The 20,652-nt window shown below is 43.3% G+C and overlaps 1 protein-coding gene across 7 annotated transcripts in view; it reads left to right on the top strand.

Moving 5' to 3' along the window:
• The window catches only part of FAM227A (family with sequence similarity 227 member A), a 76,143-nt gene extending 56,845 nt beyond the window's left edge, over nucleotides 1-19,298 (top strand). For 4 of the 7 annotated variants that reach the window (XM_054469553.2, XM_054469554.2, XM_054469550.2 and 1 more), the window contains 3 exons: nucleotides 1,434-1,586; nucleotides 7,206-7,346; nucleotides 12,639-19,298. In XM_054469553.2, the coding sequence (XP_054325528.2) occupies nucleotides 1,434-1,586; nucleotides 7,206-7,346; nucleotides 12,639-12,825 (481 nt within the window). In that variant the 3' untranslated portion in view covers nucleotides 12,826-19,298. The remainder of the gene's footprint in view (nucleotides 1-1,433; nucleotides 1,587-7,205; nucleotides 7,347-12,638) is intronic. The other 3 variants (XM_063663275.1, XM_063663274.1, XM_063663273.1) reach the window with 1 other exon arrangement.
• Nucleotides 19,299-20,652: the final 1,354 nt, after the last annotated feature.

Below are 20,652 nucleotides of genomic sequence, written 5' to 3'. Positions count from 1 at the left end.
TTTCACCTGTAAAATAGGGATAAGAGTACCTGCCTCATAGGGCTATTATGCAGATTACAGACACAACAGAGATAAAGGCTAGTGCCTGGCAGATAACAAGGGCTGGGATGATCCACGTCTACATTGAGCTCCCCAACAGGAGGAGTTTCATAATGAACTAGGAGGACTTTGCATCTTCTGCTGCATAGAACTCCATGTCCACAAACTTATTTACATGTTCTATAGGGAGAGAGTAATAACAACAGCTCACATTTCATAGTGTTTTATTTCTTGCAACATGTTTTCCCAAACATCACTTCATTGTTCTCTAAAGACAGTTTAGTGTAGTGGAAGGAACCTGGGTTGGGATACGCAGCCCTAGATTTGAGTCCCAGTTTAGCAACCACTGGCTTTGAGATATTATGTGCACAGCTCGACCTCCAAGCTCAATATCTTTATCTACTTATTCCTAAAATTTGGATAGTTATACCAAACTTACAGTGTTGTGGTGAGGATTACATGGCATACAGCAGGTACTACATAAATAACTACCATGATTATGATTAACATCATCTAAAGTGGGCATTATTATCTCTGTTTTATAGATGTGGAAATGGAGGCACAGAGGATGACTGCTATCTTGTTTGAGGTCCTACAGCTTGTGGCAAGTGTAGCTGAGATTCTAACCAATCAAGAAGGGGTGGAAGGAGGGCAGAGCAGAGGGAGAATTTTTTTTTTTTTTTTTTTTTTTTTTTTTGAGACAGAGTCTCACTCTGTTGCCCAAGCTGGAGTGCAGTGGCGCAATTTTGGCTCACTGCAACTTCCGCCTCCTGGGTTCAAGCAATTCTCCTGCCTCAGCCTCCCAAGTAGCTGGGATTACAGGCATGTGCCACCATGCCTAGCTAATTTTTTGTATTTTTAGTAGAGATGGGATTTCACAGTGTTAGCCAGGATGGTCTCCATCTCCTAACCTCGTGATCCGCCTGCCTCAGCCTCCCAAAGTTCTGGGATTACAGGCGTGAGCCACTGCGCCTGGCCAAGAATATTTTTATATACAAACGAGATGGAGAATGAGGCCTTGGGCTGAGAGAAAAGGAAAGCTGGGAGCCCTTCCTATTCACCGCTGTGATAGTAGAGTAAGAATTTCAGATGACAGTCTAAAAAAGTATTTCTTAGCCCTGCCTTCCATCCACAGGGACAGAGAAGGACTTTATTCCTACGTAGAGAACGCCTGACCACAGATAGGATGGCCTCTTCCCTTCAAAGCAGGCCATGGTCAAAGAGCAGGAGAGTCATCTCCTGCTCAGATTTCAGGTATCTTATCCAGAAACGCAGGGCATTTTCCCTGCTCTGTCCTCCATGCCCCTCTTCCCCATGCACTGCACTCATGCCACTAATAATGCAGCGTCAACACAGTTCCACAGTACGGGGATTTCCTTGACAGCGGAAGCCACTGACTGCACCCCAACGTTTACTGATGTCATCAACGAGACCCTGTGCAGCATGAAGAAGCGGAAAGACAACCTCAATCAGTTGTACCAGCGTCACTGGAGTGAATGGAATTATTTTGACAAGCATCTAAAGGAGCTGCAAGACAACTTCTCCAGGTATGGAAGGGGCTTTGGGGAATGCCATTGTTCCAGCACTCATCTTTTGCAGCACATCATCATCATCATTTTTAAATGGGTTGGTGGGGGCAGGGGGGTTTCCTGTAACTGTCATAAGCATAATCAGCTTTCTTGTGGTCAGAATATAAACTCCTAATAACAGAGACCAGAGCTTTTTTTGTTGGTATTTTTTTTTCTAACTACAAAAACATTATGTGTTCAATGAAAGCAAACAAAGGACCCGGAAACCACACAAAAGTACCAAGAGATACACATTGCCAACATTTTCCTATAAATCCTTCCAGTCTTTTTTTTCTGGGCCCATATATCCATATCACTAAATAAAGTAGTAGAGTCATACTGTCGGTCTGTTTTTTAGACCTATTTTTTCCCACTAGCAGCATATTATGGACATTTTCCTCTGTCTTCTGCCTTTTTCAGAATTTTTATTTTGCTTAGAAAAACCTTTCAGAAAGTTGATAGTACACTGAACTGTCCATCAGGCATTTGCCAAGTATTCACATTTTGCCCCATTTGCTTTCTCTCTCTAATATTTAATCCAAATTCAAATTTCCCCAGTTGTCCCCAAAATGTATTTTTATTTTTAGAGACAGGGTCCCACTCAGTCACCCGGGCTGCAGTGCAGCAGCTCAATTACAGCCTGCTGCAGCCTCAAACTCCTGGGTTCAAGTGATCCTTCTGCCTTAGCCTCCTCTGGAGTGCTGGGATTACAGACACGAGCCACTGTGCCTAACTCAGTGTGTCTTCTTTGGCTTTACCTGCTGCTCCAGGATCCAATCAAGAATCACAAATTATATTTTGTTTTTTGTTTTTTGAGCCAGAGTCTCACTGTGTTGCCCAGGCTGGAGTGCAGTGGTGTGATCTTGGCTCACTGCAGCCTCTGCCTCCTGGGCTCAAGCAATCCTCCCGCCTCAGCCTCCCGAGTAGCTGGGACTATAGGTGTGCACCACCATGCCTGGCTAATTTTTGTGTTTTTAGTAGAGAAGGGGATTCACCATGTTGCCTGGTTGGTCTCAAACTCCTGACCTCAGGTGATCTGCCCCCGCCTCAGCCTCCCAAACTGTTGAGATTATAGGCGTGAGCCACCGTGCCTAGCCAGAAATTATATTTAGTTTTATCTCTTTGGTGTCTTTGAATCTATAACAGTATCCTGCCCACCCCCCCTTTTTTTAGTTGTTTTTTATGACATGGGCTTTTTTGAAAAGCTCAAGCCACTTTGTGGGTTTTTCTGATATTTCCTCAAAGTATCATTGAATTTGTTCCAATATAGCCTATGTTTTCTGTACACTGGACATTAGGTCTATGCTAGAAGTTTGATTAGATTCAAGTTAAATCATTTTGCCCAGAATCTTTCACAGGTGATGTTGTATATTTATGTTGCATTCCATTAGGAGGCATATCATGTCAGGTTGCCCTGCTGCTGGTGATGCTAAGTTTAAACACTTGGTTAAACTGATATCTACCAGATCTCTGCATTGTAAGAGCACATGTTTGTCTTTCTAATTAGTCAGGAATAAATGATGTGAGTCTCCCAGACTGTGTGAATGTGCTTCCCCAACATCTTTCACACAGTGGTTTTAGCACTCATCAGTGGTCTTTGCCTGATGAACTATTACATTTAAGGTTGCAAAATGGTGATTTTTCTATTTCTGCCATTCCTTCCACATTTATTAGCTGGCATTTTTCCATAAAGAATAGCTCACTTTCTTTTATCTTTCTTTGTCTCTCTCATGTCTTTCCTGCATGCCCCTATAACTCTTTCATGGAGCCACCCTGTCTCCAAGGGAAGCATGGGAAATATCTGGCCAAGGAGGGCGAGATTTCCATGACTGGACTGGACCTTCCATAGAACTGGGCACTTTGTTGTCCAAAACAAAATGGGATTCAGTTTACAAACGAGAAAGAGGGAATTGCTATTGGCTAGACAGCTATCCATGTCTCCCATAATAAGAGGGACAGAAAAATATGAATATGTAGATAAATACTTTGTTATGCAATATAATACAATTGGGTTTTATTTTTATTTTTATTTTTATTTTTATATATTTTTTGAGACGGAGTCTCGCTCTGTTGCCAGGCTGGAGTGCAGTGGTGCGATCTCGGCTCACTGCAACCTCCGCCCCCCAGGTTCAAGCGATTCTCCTGCCTCAGCCTCCCAAATATCTAGGATTACAGGCACATGCCACCACGCCTGACTAATTTTTTATATTTTTAGTAGAGACAGGGTTTCACCGTGTTAGCCAGGATGGGCTCGATCTCCTGACCTCGTGATCCGCCCACCTCGGCCTCCCAAAGTGCTGGGATTACAGGCCTGAGCCACCATGCCCGGCCTTTTAATTTGCATTTTTAGTAGAGACCGGGTTTCACCATGTTGGCCAGGATGGTCTTGACCTCTTGAGGCCTCAGCCTCCCAAAGTGCTGGGATTACAGGCATGAGCCACCGCACCCGGCCACAGTTGAGTTATTTATAAAATATTATGGGACACAGACCACACACATTCACAAAACCCCGTTGGACATCACCACCACCACCACCAGCAGCACAGGAATGCAGTTCAGCATTAATGTTCATCAAAAGATGATTGGTTAAATAAACTATCATACCTCCATACTCTGCAGCCAAGAAAAACGTCCCTCTATTTTTGTTTTACAAGGAGAGATGGTCACAACATATTATTGGACCAAAGTTTAGGTTATAAGACAGTGTGTTTAAAGTGGTACAATTATTTACTTATCCCCATTTTACAGATGTGGAAGCTGAGGTTGAGGACAGAACCTTGGAGGGCAGCCACATACGTCAGGGAGGACAGAATATTCTGTAAGGGGAGGAGTGACCAGAAGGGAAGGAGGAGAGTCCATACATGCAGACACACTGACCATAAAGCCAAGGGGACAAAGGACAGTAGGGAAGCAGCAAGCAGCAGTGTGGTGGCCAGACTCCAAAACGTGGGGCAGAGACAGGTAGGCGACTTGGTAGAAGGCAGTCTCAACAAGGCTAAAGTCGGAAGGCAGAGCCTAGGACGTGAAGGGGAAGATGTAAGTCCCTGTGGATGGGTGGGATTCCTAGGAAGCAGAAGGAATAAAATTCTGCATCAAAAAGGCAAGATCAGATGGTAAGTAACAAGGGCTATTTAAACATAAGGTAGAAGGCTGGGCACAGTAGCTCACACCTGTAATCCCAGCACTTTGGGAGGCCAAGGCGGGTGGATCATTTGAGGTCAGGAGTTTGAGACCAGCCGGGCCAACATGGTGAAACCCCATCTCTACTAAAAATAGAAAAAATAGCTGGGTGGTAGTGGCGCACACCTGTAATCCCAGCTACTTGAGATGCTGAGGCAGGAGAATCGCTTGAGCCTGGGAGGCAGAAGTTGCGGTGTGCCGGGAGCATGCCAGTGCACTCCAGTCTGGGTGACAGAGTGAGACCCTGTCTCTAAATAAATAAATAAATAAATAAACATAAGGTAGAAGACCCAAGCCTGTGTGAAGGGGGAGAGATTGGACATGTAGGTGAGGGAGGAGAGGGTCACGATGGAGAAGGGAGAAGACATAGGGACTGCTCTTTGGGGCTCTTTGCTTCTGCCTCTGTAACTGTTGTTCATTATGCTTTATTTATTCTTTTTTTGTTTTGTTTTGTTTTGTTTTGTTTTAGAGACTGAGTCTTGCTCTGTCGCCCAGGCTGGAGTGCAGAGGCGCAGTCTCGGCTCACTGCAAGCTCCGCCTCCCGGGTTCACGCCATTCTCCTGCCTCAGCCTCCCGAGTAGCTGGGACTACAGGCACCTGCCACCACGCCCGGCTTATTTTTTGTATTTTTAGTAGAGATGGGGTTTCACCGTGTTAGCCAGGATGGTCTCGATCTCCTGACCTTGTGATCTGCCTGCCTAGGCCTCCCAAAGTGCTGGGATTATAGGCGTGAGCCACTGCGCCCAGCCCATTATGCTTTATTTATTCTGTAGTTCATTGTCCCAACAGATTTTCAGCACCTTCTGGGCACCAGGCATTATGATTGCTCTCATATCTGTCTCTCCCAATAGTCGTAACAAGCCTTGATGGCGGGCTCCATGGAATGGCAGAGGCTAGGGTTGGAATACAGGCCTTTTTACTTACTGGTTCTGTGACCACAGACTATTAAACTGTTTTTGCCTTTTTAAGGCCACAGGTAGGTCTGGCTATGGGGCTAAGTTCTAGCCATGGAATAAAAATGGAAGGTTTATTTGCACACAGCTCACTGATCCTCAGTCGTTTTGTTGTACTTCAGTCATTTGATAGTATTTCCTACTTTGTAGGGTTGTATTGATCAAATAAATTAAGGTCTGTAAAGACTTTTCTCAGAACTAGGCCCATAGGTAGGTAATTGTATCAGTTATAATTAGGTTTGGCTTAGAGTGACAGAAAAACTCAAACAGTGACTAAAATTTATTACAATTTCTTGTCTCTCATTTACAAGGACTCCAGTAGATATGAAAGTTCACAGTGACAGGGTCTCAAGATCTTTTATCATATTGCTCCACTAGCTTCAGCCCATGATTTAGCTTCATGGTAAGAAATGGCTGCTCAAGTTCCAGCCACCAGGTCCACATTTCATCCAGTTCAAAGGAAGATGAGTCCAAAGAAATGCACTTCTTCTGGAAGTTGCAAATAACCCTTCCATTCCATGGCCAGAACGTTTTAAAGTTCAGAACTAGTTTAAAATTAGCATTAAATTCATATAGAATATCCAGGATTAAGTTTATAGCTTACATATTTCAGAAATAAAGGATACTCTTATTTAATAAATAAATTCTTATTGGGTGAATTATCATAGTAAATATTTTTTTGTCAAGAGGAAGTTTGTAACTGTGTGTTAGCAGTTGCATTGCTAAGTACATCCACTTTTTGTTGTTTAAGATATTGTTGCTGGGCGCGGTGGTTCACACCTGTAATTCCAGCACTTGGGGAGGCCGAGGTGGGCGGATCATGAGGTCAGGAAATCGAGACCATCCTGGCTAACACTGTGAAACCCCGTCTCTACTGAAAATACAAAAAATTAGCCAGGCATGGTGGCATGCACCTGTAATCCCAGCTACTCGGGAGGCTGAGGCAGGAGAATCGCTTGAACCCAGGAGGCGGAAGTTGCAGTGAGCCAAGATCGTGCCACTGCACTCCAGCCTGGGCGACAGAGCGAGACTCCATCTCAAAAAAAAAAAAAAAGAAAAAAAGGTATTGTTGAGAAGCTCATCATGCCTTATAGTAATAAAGTGATTCTCAAAGTTTTGTCTACAGTTAAAAGCGGTGCCTTAAAACACAACTGTGCTGCTAGACATCAGGGCAGGGTTGCCTTAAGGAAGTAGGATAGTGACTGAGCAGGGACGTGAGACAGCTTCTAAGGAGCTGGCAGTGTTCTCTTTCTCGATCCAAGTGCTGGTTACATGGGCATGCTCAGTATATGAAAATTTCTTGAGCTGCACACTTAGAATCTGTGCACTCCAGTTTCTATGTTATACTTCAATACATGTTTTGTAAATGGTCACGTGGATCTATCAGTTTACAGGACATACAGAACATTGAGGACATGTTAATCACTCCAGCCTTTTTCCATATGTCTCTGTGTTTTCCCCCCAGGGAAATGAAGAATATTGATGAAAAAGCAGCAGATAAAAAAAAGGCAAACCACATATTCATCCCACCTTCAGCTGTCAATGAGGAATCACCTGACAAGAAAACTAAGGGAAGTCTCCAAAGAGAAATTGAGTTTCTTTTAAGGTTTGTTCGAACAAAAACCATGGGAAATGTAGAAGTGTGAACAGTGTAAGAATAATAATTATTTTATTTTATTTTATTTTATTTTATTTTATTGAGACAGAGTCTCACTCTCTCCTCAAGGCTGAGTGCAGTGGTGCTATCATAGCTCACTGCAGCCTCCACCTCCTGGGCTCAAGCAATCCTCTCACTTCAGCCTCCTGAGTAGCTGGGACCACAGGTGTGTGCCACCATGCCCAGCTCATTTTTTATTTTTGTAGAGTTGGGGGTATCACTATGTTGCCCAGGCTGGAAAATTATTAAAACATAGGAAAGAGCATATAAAAGTTCACTTATGGCCAGGCACTGTGGCTCACGCCTGTAATCCCACTACTTTGGGAGGCCAAGGTGGGCAGATCATGAGGTCAGGAGATCGAGACCATCCTGGCCAACATGGTGAAACCCCACCTCTACTAAAAATACAAAAATTAGCTGGGCATGGCAGTACGTGCCTGTAATCCCAGCTACTCGGGAGGCTGAGGCAGGAGAATCGCTTGAACCCGGGAGCTGGAGGTTGCAGTGAGCCGAGATCACACCACTGCACTCCAGCCTGGAGACAGAATGAGACTCTGTCTCAAAAAAAGTTCACTTTTATGTATTACTCACACCACTCTCATTTTAGTTTTAGTGTTATTATTGGTAGTAGTAAGGGCTACTAATGATTTTGTCCTTCCTCTGTACCAAGCATTGGCCTATGTACTTTATGAACTGTATGAGACAGAGCTCCTTGGTTGCACGTGCCAGGAAGCCAGCTCAAACTAGCTTAAATGGAAGGAGAATGTAGCAGCTTAAATAACTGGGAAGGCCATGACAGGCCATCTGCAGGCATATTAGACCTGACAGCTTGATATTTTCAGGCTCTTTCTCTGTCTGTCTCTTGATCCTCTTCCCTTCTGTGGGCTGACTTCTTTTTCAAGCTGCCTCTGCCTCAGGGCCATGGACAGCCCAAGTCTGTCTCCTTATAGTCCTGACCTAAAAAGCCATGTCCACTTTGCTGGAGCACGTCTTCTAGCAGTTCCCAAAACAAAGGTATATGGGAAATTATTTGAGTCTTTGCACATCCAAAATATCTTTTTTTTTTTTTTTTTTTTTTGAGATGGAGTCTCCTTCTGTCACCCAGCCTGGAGTGCAGTGGCACGATCTTGGTTCACTGCAACTTCCTCCTCCTGGGTCCAAGCAGTTCTCCTGCCTCAGCCTCCCTGAGTAGCTGGGACTATAGGCGCGTGCCACCATGCCCAGCTAATTTTTTTCGTTTTTGTTTTGTTTTGTTTTGTTTTGTTATTTTTAGCAGAGATGAGGTTTCACCATGTTGGCCAGGCTAGTCTCAAACTCTTGACCTCAGATGATCCACCCGCCTCGGCCTCCCAAAGTGCTGGGATTACAGGTGTGAGCCACCATGCCTGGCCCTTTGTTCTATTTTTTAAATAATTATTTAAGAGATGAGATCTTGCTGTGTTGCCCAGGCTGGTCTCGAACTCCTGAGCTCAAGCGATCCTCTCGCCTTGGCCTCCCAAAGTGCTGGGATTACAGACATGAAAAAATGTCTTTGTTCTTGATTAATATTTGGCAAATGTTTTGCTGGAAATAAAATTCTAAGTTAAAAGTCAATATTCTACAGAATTTTGGAAAATTTTTCCTGCCTCCTACTTTTACCGTTGAGAAGTCTCATGCTATTCTGATTCCTATCGCTTTGTGGGTCACTGTTTTCCCAGCTGTGGGAACTTCTAGGATATTGTCTTCATTCTTAGTATCCTGAAGTTTCACAATGATATACCTTGGTATGAGTCCTTTTCTTAATATGCGTCACTGAGGTCAGGAGTGCTCTCAGTCCAGACGGTAGAGTCCTTCAATTCTGAGAACTTTGCTTGTACTATTTCTTTGAAAATTCCCTTCATTTTCTTTGCTATTTCTGGAACTATGATAGTCAATTGTCAGACCTCCTGGACTGATCCTCTGATTTTCTTATCTTTCTTTATTCGCCTCTTGGCATCCGTATATATATTTCTTTTCTTTTTCAAACAACATAAATGTATTTTCTCACAGTTCTGGAGGCCAAAGTCCAAAGTCAAGGTGTCAGCAGGGCCATGCTTCCTCTGCAGGGTTCAGGGTAGTCTTCCTTTGCCTCTCCCTAGCTTCGTGTGTTTGCCAGCAGTCCATGGCTGTCCTTGGCTTGTAGAGGCCTCACTCCAATCTCTGCCTCTGTCATCACCTGGCCTTCTTCATGTCTGTCTGCATCTATTCTTCTAAAGACAGCAGTCATATTGGATAAAGGCCCACCCTAATGTCTTCATTGAACTTGATTACATCTGCAAAGACTATTTCCAAAAAAGGTCTTATTCATGGGTACTGGGGTTTACAACCTTAACACGTCTTTAACATATAGGGAATATGATTAAACCTATAACAACTTTCTTCTTTTTTTCTTTTTTCTTTTTTTTTTTTTTTGAGATGGAGTCTTGCTCTGTCACCCAGGCTGGAGTGCAGTGGCGCGATCTTGGCTCACTGCAACCTCCGCCTCCCAGCTTCATGCCATTCTTCTGCCTCAGCTTCCCGTGTAGCTGGGACTACGGGCACCTGCTACCACACCCGGCTATTGTTTTTGTATTTTTAGTAGAGACGGGGTTTCACTGTGTTAGCCAGGATGGTCTTGAACTCCTGACCTTGTGATCCACCCGTCTCGGCCTCCCAAAGTTCTAGGATTACAGGCATGAGCCACTCCGCCCAGCTTTTTTTTTTTTTTTTTTTTTTAGACAGAGTCGCTCTGTTACCCAGGCTGGAGTGCAGTGGTACAATCTCGGCTCACTGCAACCTCCACTTCCCGGGTTCAAGTGATTCTCCTTCCTCAGCCTCCTGAATAGCTGGGACTACAGGTGTGCACCACCATGCCCAGCTAATTTTTGCATTTTTAGTAGAGATGGGGTTTCACCATGTTGGCCAGGCTGGTCTCGAACTCCTGACCTCAGGTGATCCACCCACCTCGGCCTCCCAAAGTCCTGGGATTACATGAGCCACCACACCTGGCTAAAATTTATTTGTAGAGACAGGGTCTTGCTGTGTTGGCATTTTCAACATATAGAATCATGCTATCTGTAAATAAAGATAGTTTTACTTCTTCATTTCCAATTTGGATGCCTTTCATTTCTTGCCTAATTATCTGTCTAGAGCTTCTGATACAAAGTGGAATACCAGCCATGAAAGGAGGCATTTTGTCCTGTCCCTGGTCCTAGGGAAAGGCTTTTAGTCTTTAACTTTTGAGTGTGCTGTTATCTGTGGGTTTATCATAAATGTCCATAATCATGTTGGAGTAATTCCATCCTATTCCTATTTTTCTGAGTGTTTATTATCATGAAATGCTGTTGGTTCTTGTCAAATGCTTTCTCTGCATCATTTGAGATAATTATGTGGGGTTTTCCCTTCATTCCTTTGTGCTCTATACACTGATGGATTTATGTTTCACTGAGGGGAACTACCCTCAGATTCCTGGGATAAATCCCACTTGGTCCTGGTGTATAATCCTTTTAATATTTTAGTATTTGTTGAAGATCTCCGCATTTGTATTCTTAAGGAAGAGTGGCCTATAATTTTCTTTTCTTGTCATTTCTTTGTCTAGTTCTGGTATCAGCATAATGCTGGCCCCATAAAATGAGCTATGAAATACTGTTACCTCTTCTATTTTTTGGAAGAACTTGAGAAGAATTGGTGTTAATTATTCCTTAACAGTTTGGTAGAATTCACAAATGAAGCCCTGTAGTCTTTCACTTTTCTTTGTTCAAAGGGAGATTTTTGATTATTGATTCAATCGTTTTATTTGTTATAAGTCTATGCAGAATTTTTATTTTTTTCTTGAGTCAGTTTTGGTAATTTGTGTATTTCTAGTTTTCCATTTCATGTAGGCTATATAATTTATTGGCATTTGTATTCTCTTACAAGCTTTATTTCTGTAAGGTCGGTAATCATGTTCTCATTTTCATCTATGTGTGTCCTTTTCTTGGTAGTCATTCAAACTCAAAGTTTGTTAATTTTGTTGATAACTAACATTTTGTTTCTTTCAATTGACTATTTTTTCTATTCTCTATTTCACGTCCTCTGCTCTAATCTTAATCTCCTTCCTTCTACCAGCTTCAGATTTAGTTTGTGCTTCTTTTGCTAGGCCCACAAGTCATAAAGTGAAGTTATTGATTTGAGATGTTTCTTGTTTTTAAAACATAGGCATTTATAGCTATAAATTTCCCTCTTAGCACTGCTTTTGCTGCACTCCATAAGTTTTATTGTGTTATGTTTTTGTTTTTATTTCAAAATATTTTTTAGTATATCTTGTGATTTCTCCTTCAAGTTGTAGCATGTTCTTTCCAAATATGGACAGTGAACCTAAATAGAAGAAGTGTAGGCCAGGCACAGTGGCTCACGCCTGTAATTCTAGCACTTTGGGAGGCCAAGGCAGGCGGATCACGAGGTCAGGAGATTGAGACTATCTTGGTCAACATAGTGAAACCCCGTCTCTACTCAAAAAAAAAAATACAAAAAAAAAATTAGTTGGGCGTGGTGGTGCATGCCTATAATCCCAGCTACTTGAGAAGCTGAGGCAGGAAAATCACTTGAACCCGGGAGTCAGAGGTTGCAGTAAGCCGAGATCGCGCCACTGCACTCCAGCCTGGCAACAGAGCAATACTCCATCGGAAGGAAGGAAGGAAGGAGGGAGGTAGGGAGGGAGGGAGGGAGGGAGGGAGGGAAGGAAGGAAGGAAGGAAAGAAGGAAATGTAATGCTTTTGTGAAATATTAAAGGAAATGCTTTAGGCTTGTGAGACTAGTCTCCATCCCATAGCCCAGCAAATAATATTCTGAAGATTCACATCTGGAGGTGTGAAGCAGATAGGGAAGATTCACATCTGGAGGTGTGAAGCACATAGACAGAGTTAGAAAACACAATCCAGGTTTTCAGCGTCACCAGAGGGATGTCACCTCCAATGGAGTAGTACCTGCCTGCTGCCTAGAGGTTTTTGGGGCCCAGTTCAGATCCCACGCAGCAGTGTTCCTGTCAGTACTGGTGAAAGATGAAGGATGGAGGCACTGGGGATGTGGAAGCCGTGGATGCCAGCTGTCCTGCTCGACCACTTTCTCTGGAGGGAGGAGCACGCCCTCGATATTCCATGCACACAAGGATCACCACTGGCCACGCCACTGCTCACATGCAAAGTCTTTGAAGAAATTACATTTTTTAAATTAATTTTTGTTTTTGTTTGTTCGTTTCCCCCACAGGAGGGGAAAGGAGGAGAGAGAAAGAGAAGAGAAACAGAAGTTGAACATTTCTTTCCACTTACTTCCAAGCCCTGAGGAGCTCCACAACCTAGAACCAGGCAGCGCCTACAGAATCCGTGATATTTCTGCTACGAGGTGGAGTAGAACAACAAGAAAACAAGAAAATTGTGGCCAAAGACAGAAATAGGAATCACGATTTCTCCATAGGGGAAGGATTCCGTTGTAGTTTTTCCTAGGCTGAGTGAAAAGCAGGAGTAGAGAGTTGGTGCTTGGGTCACTACATTTATTCATAAATTTACTCTTTCAGTATTTTATTACGTGCATGCTGGTAAGTACATTACAAATATGACCTCATACAAAGGTTAAACTTTCATACCAGCCATATGAAGTAGGGATTATCCACTGCATTTTACACAGGAGCAAGCCCAGGTTTAGAAAGGTTTCCGAGTTCTCTGCTGTAGACACTGGGTCATTAACAGTAGATAAGACACAGTCCCTGTTCTCAAGGGAGTCACCATCTGGTAGAGGGAAGACAGATGTATCAACACATTAAATGCTGTAGTATTGGACAGAGGAAAAAGAGGAAAGTGTTGTGAGGGAAAAGGAAAAGGGGCCTAGAGGAGTGCAATTTTTTGTAACAAGCATTGTGGAACTATTAATTTGATAATTTGATAGGCGCTTCTATTATGCTGCCTCTGAGCCTTTGCCCCCTGCTCCTCTAACCACTGGGCTTGCCAGCCTATTTCCAATATGCCCTCTTTCTGCCTGGCAAACATCTTGTCTTTTCTAAAAGCCCAGGGACATGACATCTGTAATGTGTTTCTGTGTGACTCCTAGGCTTCTGCCTTCTTAACCTCTCACCTTCCAGCTCATTTGAGTGAATCTTTGTCCAAGAATTGAGAGAAACTTTATAGGTAAAGCATGCACATGTTGTCTGATTTAATCTAAAATAGAAACAAGAAAACAAAAAATAATACTGCAACTAGGGACACATTTAGTCACTCCCAGTTCATGAGACAAGGAATATTAAAGTTCATTCCTACCATAGCCAAAGTCAGGATTTAAATGTAAATTAACTCTTTTAATTAAAAAATTTTAAATTAGGCCGGGCGTGGTGGCTCACACCTGTAATCCCAGCACTTTGGGAGGCTAAAGTGGGCAGATCACGAGGTCAGGAGTTCGAGACCATCCTGGTCAACATGGTGAAACCCCATCTCTACTAAAAATACAAAAATTAGCTGGATGTTGTGGCAGGCACCTGTAATCCCAGCTACTCGGGAGGCTGAGGCAGGAGAATCGTTTGAACCCAGGTGGCAGAGGTTGCAGTGAGCCAAGACCATGCTATTGCACTCCAGCCTGGGCAACAAGAGTGAAACTCTGTCTCAAAAAAAAATTGTTTTAAATTAATTTTAACCAAATTAAATTTTTTTAGAGGCAGAATCTCAGTCTGTTGTCCAGGCTGGAATGCAGTGGCACAGTCATAGCTCACTGCAACCTCAAATTCCTGGGCTGAAGCGATCCTCCCACCTCAGCCTCCCAAGTAGCTAGGACTACAGGTATGCCACCATGTCTGGCTAATTTTTAAAGAAATTTTTTTGTAGAGATGGGATCTCACTGTGTTGCCCAGGCTGGTCTCGAACTCCTGGCTTCAAGTAATCCTCCTGCCTTGTCCTTCCAAAGCACTGGGATTCTAAGTGTGAGCCACCGCACCTGGCCTGGAGTATCTAATATTGTATAACATAATAATAGTAATCATAGGCGATGTCATTTATTGAGTACTTAGTATGTGCTGAGTGCACTGTTAAGTCTGGTTTAGACATTATCTCAGTTAACCTTCCTGGTGTCCCCCAAGATGGATATTGTTACCTCCATTTTCTCCTAGGAAGAAACGGGCTTGGTGGGGATGATTAGGTATTTGCTAGATGTCTATTCTGTACCATCCCTGCACTAGGCCCTGTGAATACAGAGATAAATAAAGACACAGTCCCTGACCTTATGGGGCTCACAATCTGGAAAAAAGAGAAGGATGTGTAAACCAATAAATGCATTAATGCTCCGATAGAGAGCTGCGTGGAATCTGAGAAAAACCAAGGCAGGTGAAGCCAGTGTGCCAGCAGCCCTTTGGGACAGAAGATATTTCACTGAGGGGCACAGGCACAGGGGTTGGTTTGCCAGAGGACCAGCAGCTGGGCTGAGGGGCATAGGTTTTATCATTTGAGCTTCAAGGCACAAGGCAGTCACCTGGTCTGTGCTAGAACAGTTCACCTGTCACAGCCAAGAGGAAAGAAATGGTGCAGATGGCTGTTTGCCCAAACCAAGCAGCAGATAAGCAGATCTTGGGACATGTAGCTCATCCCTCAGATACACATCTTTACTTGAATCCTGAGTAGAACTCTAGGTGACCCCCTTGGAGGCCAATACTCATGTAAAAGGGGATAAAGGAAAGGTAAGAGGGAAGGAGCTCAGGCTTTGGCATGAGAAAATTTGGGCCTTTGAATCCCTGCCCTGCTTCACCATATAGATGTGTGACTCAGCATAGTAGCTGTGCATCTTGACCTTTCTGAACGTGCTTTCTTGACTGCAGAAATTGAGTGCCTACCTAGGAGGGTTGTTGTGAGGATTAGATGAGATAATTTGTGCAAAGTTCTTGGCACAGTACTTTTCACTTTGTAATTGCCACAAGCTGTTGTTGTTGTTGTTATAAAGTGTACTCTTCTTGGCCGGGTGCGGTGGCTCATGCCTGTAATCCCAGCACTTTGGGAGGCTGAGGCGGGTGGATCGCCTGAGGTCAGGAGTTTGAGACTGGCCTGGCCAACATGGCGAAACTCCATCTCTACTAAAAATACAAAAAAATTAGCTGGGCGTGGTGGCAGGTGCCTGTAACCCCAGCTACTCAGGAGGCTGAGGCAGGAGAATCACTTGAACCCGGGAGGTGGAGGATGCAGTGAGCTGAGATTGCACCATTGCACTCCAGCCTGGGTAACAAGAGTGAAACTCCATCTCAAAAAAAAAAAAGTATAGTCTTCTGAAACCAGAACGTGTGAGCACCTGCCGAGTACAAGGCACCATGTGGGGCAAATAAGCAGAACACTCTCTCGCCTTCCCTTTACTACCCCAGCCACTGTCAGCTCTTCATTTGCAGTTTCTGTAGGAACCACACTTTCCTATTTCTGGACCTTTTGTCTGTTGCTGCTTCTGGACCTGAAAACGCCTTCTCCTCCCTCCTCTTTGTTAACTGCCAACATCGCTAATTCCTGCTTTTCCTCCAGGACCCCGCTTAGACGTCCCCCATCTTGGGAGCCTTCCCTAATATACCAGGAGCAAGGCAGGCACAAGTGCTCCACTGCATTATGCTCCAACAGCATTCTGTGCCATCCCATTATGGCAGCAGTTACCATAGTAGATTGGAATTGCCTGTTTACCTATCCACCACTACTATTAGCCCCCATACAGCAAGAAGGTCTCCTTATTTTCTAAGCCCAGGACAAACCGCATTTCTGTCTCTCAGGACCATTTGTTGCACAGTCCAAGATCATCCCTGCATGGACCCTTTCCAGAAATTACTGAGGATTCAGAGCTGTAGGCCTCTCAGGATGTTAAATATGAAGAAACCTGTCTCTGCTCTTTGTAAACATTAGAAGGGAAAATTATGGGGAAGAATTATTTGCCCTTTATAAGGGAAGGGGGGTAGAGCATCAAAGGGAACTAACATTTAAAAAGCATTTGCTGTAATGTGGGATAAAGCAAATGAGTAATTGCATGATATTCTAATTCTGTCACTCCCAGTGTTGCTGAAAACCCATATTCTCAGCATGGAAGAAGATAAATTCAGATGTTAAACTAGAAGAGATGAAGTTAAAATCCTATAGTCCTGATTTTGAATTGCTTATGATGAAATGTATGTTTAGAACACAGAGTTTCCTGAAGAACAGGAGGGATAGCTAGAGAGGGGATAGGAGGGAAGCTGGAAGGGGTTACAAAGAGGCCCAAATAAACTTTTGGGGGTGACAGATATGTCTACTATCTTGATTGTGGTGAAAGGCTCATGGGTGTATACACACCTAAACATACTTTAAATGTGTGCAGTTTCTCATATGTCAATTATACCTCAGTAAAGCTTTGTTAAAAAACGAACAGGCCAGGTATGGTGGCTCACACCTGTAATCCCAGCACTTTGGGAGGCCAAGGCAAGAGGATTGCTTGAGGCCAGGAGTTTGAGACCAAACAGGGCAACATAGTGAGAACTTGCCTCTACAAAAAATAAAAAATTAGTCAGATGTGGTAGTGCACACCTATAGTCCCAGCTACTAGGGAGGCTGAGGTGGGAGGATCGCTTGAGCCTGGGAGCTTAAGGCTGCCATGAGCTATGATTGCGCTACTGGACTCAGCCTGGGTGATAGAGTAAGACCGTGTCTGGGAAAAAAAAAAAAACGCGGCGCGGTGGCTCACACCTGTAATCCCAGCACTTTGGGAGGCCGAGGTGGGTGGATTGCCTGAGACCAGGAGTTTGAGACCAGCCTGACCAACATGGCGAAATCCCATCTCTACCCAAAATACAAAATTAGCCGGGTGTGGTGGCGGCTGCCTGTAGTCCCAGCTACTCGCAAGGCTGAGGCAGGAGAATCGCTTGAACCCAGGAAGCGGAGGTTACAGTGAGCCAAGATCATGCCACTGCACTCCAGCGTGGACAACACAGCGAGACTCTGTCTCAAAAATATATATATATATATTTCCTAAAACTCTGTCCACTGAAATGACCTAGAAATAAAGACTGACCCGGCAGCAGTGACCCAGACTGTGGTCTTGAAATACTATTTGCCCTAAAAGGATCTAGGGATCCTTGAAGAAATGATCAGTTCCAGGTCTAGGGCAGGAAAATCATGAGACCTGAAACATCTTGTCACACTTAACACCAAGGAAGCTATCAAAGACAAGGATCCTGTCAGAAAGACTTGGGAGCAAACTTAGAGACAATCCAATTAGCTAAAAGAGAGGACCATTTGGGCATTAATAATAATTGCCATATTTGAAGCACATCAAACATGTTCTCACCTGTAAGTTCATATTGTGACTTTAAAAAAACGGATTGGTGGCTGGATGTGGTGGCTTATGCCTGTAATCCCAGCACTTTGGGAGGCCGAGGTGGGCAGATCACTTGAGGTCAGGAGTTTGAGACCAGCCTGGCCAACATGGCAAAATCCTGTCTCTACTAAAAATACAAAAATTAGCCAGGCATGGTGGCACATGCCTGGAATCCTAGCTATTCGGGAGGCCGAGACACGAGAATCACTTGAACTTGGGAGGTGGAGGTTACAGTGAGCTGAGATTGCACCACTGCATTCCAGCCTAGGTGATAGAGTGAGACTCTCTCAAAAAAAAAAAAAAAAAAAAAAAAAACAAAACACTAATTGGATACTAGGGAACTACCTCATTATTTTGAAAACTGGTAAGTAAATGAATAAGCAGTTATCATGCCATTCCCATATGAACTGTATTACCAGGTAACCAAATAGTAGCGGAAGAGAAACTTGTCTTTATAAACAATCCACCTAATAAATTCAGAAATAATGATAGACTTAAAATGTCACCATTTTGAAACCCCTAATGAATTAATGGATCTAGGTTGATTGTCCGTGGCTGCTTACATCACAGAAGACAAACAGCTATTAAATGCCTTCTGATATTAGACCATAAGACCACCTATCAAATAGTCTTACAAATAAGTAAACCTGAATGTGATCTGAACTCTAGATCCAACCACCATAACAGGAAATACAGAGGATGGGGACAGCATGGTAAATGGTAAATGACACCTAGGGGATGCAATCAGCAAAATCCAGGCTATGGAAAACTCCAGGGCAAATGACTTCATTTTTTTTCCAACAAATAAGTTTCAAGGGAAAAAGAGAGAGGGGATATATAGATTAAAAGAGACTTTAAAGAAGACATCAGTTGCCGAGCATGGTGGCCCATGCCTGTAATCCCAGCACTTTAGGAGGCCAAGGTGGAAGAAGCCCTAGAGCCCAGGAGGTGACACCAAACTGGGTAACATAGTGAGACCTCGTCTCTACAAAAATAAGAAGTAAAAATTAGCAGAGCAAGGTGGCATACTCCTGTAGTCCTGGGTACTTGGGAGGCTGAGATGGAAGAATTGCTTGAGCCTGGGAGTTGGAGGGTGCAGTGAGCTATGATCATGCCACTGCACACTCCAGCCTAGGTGACAGAATGAGACCACATCTCTTAAAAAAAAAAAAAAGAAGAAGAAGAAGACATCCATCAATTACAACATGTGGACATTGTTTGGATCCCATTGAAACAAAATGTGGCATTTATGAGACAAATGGATATCTGAATCCTAAATATTTTATATATAAAAGTATTAATTCTAGGTGTGATAATAGCATTATGGTTATATTTTTTAAGGAGTTATTACATTTTAGAGATATATACTGAAATATTCACAGATGGAATAATAAGATTAATGGAATTTGTACTCAAATAATATGGGAGAGAGAAAGTGGATGGAGGTATAGGTGAAACAAGATTGACCATGTGTTGAAAATTGTTGAAGATGGGTGATGGGAATATTATACTGTTTTACTTTTGTGTATATTTGATATTATCCATAATTTTTTAAATTAAAGGCATCTACCATGGACACTTCTAAGCATATTTTACACACTTTTATTGTGGTCTCACTAAAGCCCTGTCAATGAGGTACAATTTCCCCCATTTTCAAATTGAGGCTCTTGTTTAAAGCACCATTACTCCTGGCTTGGGACTTCTGTTATACAATATTCTCCTGGCATTCTCTTTGCCCTTTGTCTTGCCTCTCCTCCAATCAGTTCTCCACACAGAAGCCCACATACTTCATGTGCATTAACCCATTTAATTCTCACAACTCAGCGCCGATATTATTCTTGGTTTTCAGATGACGAAACTCAGGCACAGAGAGGTTAAATAATTTTCCCAAGACCACACAGCTAGTGAATGGCTGAAGTGTGCTGTATGTCTGGCTTAGTTGCTGCTCCTATGTGTACTTATGACAGGAAAATAAAGTCAAGATATGAATATACAAGCCTGCCATATAGTGGTTTAGCATGTCAGTTAAGAGCATGGACACTGAAGCCAGACTGTGAGCCTCGGGCAAGTTATTTAACCTCTTGGTGCCCCAGTTCCATCATGCAAATAGGGTGATAATTGTTGTGCCTCATGGTGTCTGTGTGAGGAGTGGATGCATGAATCTGTGGGAGGCACTTAGAACAGTGCCTGACACATGGTAAGTGCAGCATGTACTGGCTATTATCATTATTGGGTGTTCAACAAATACTCGTTCCTTTTGGCCTCTCTCCTTTAATTTTGAAATTAAAATCCTCCAGCAGAACCACTTGCAGTTCCCCATATAAGCCTCTGTGTTCCTTCTGCCCTTCCCACCCTGCCCGATTGACAAATCCTCACTGATCCAGCCCCAAACTAAGGGCCACCATCCCGGCAACCCCAGAGAGAGCCTCTACTTGGTTCCCAGCTGCATGTCTAATCCTTCTCATCCTGCCTTGTGTGGTGATTATCTCTTTCTGCATTGTCTTCTCTACTAGACTCATGGCTCCTTGAGGGCAGGTACCTACTTGTCTTTATATCCAGCAGAGACGTGGAACTGAGCAGTGTTGAATAAATGCTGGTAAAATAAACTGTCATAGCAAGCCTCTCTTGGACAGCTATGTGCTGAAGTTAAAAAGTTTTTCAAATTTGGACTGAAAAAATGAGAAAGCCCAAAATGACTATTAAATATACATGTATGTATGTGTATACATACACGCAGTCATGCGCCACGTAACGATGTTTCAGTCAGCAGCTGACTGAATATATGACGGTGGTCCCATAAGATTATAATGGAGCTAAAAAATTCCTATCACCTAGAGACTCTTAGCCTTCGTAATGTCATAGCATAACGCATTAATCACGTGTGTGTGGTGATGTTGGTGTGAACAAACATACTGTGTTGCCTGCCAGTCAT

The sequence above is a fragment of the Pongo pygmaeus genome, chromosome 23 (assembly GCF_028885625.2).
Source record: "Pongo pygmaeus isolate AG05252 chromosome 23, NHGRI_mPonPyg2-v2.0_pri, whole genome shotgun sequence".
Classification (NCBI taxonomy): domain Eukaryota; kingdom Metazoa; phylum Chordata; class Mammalia; order Primates; family Hominidae; genus Pongo; species Pongo pygmaeus.
This window is presented reverse-complemented; position numbering and strand designations above follow the sequence as displayed.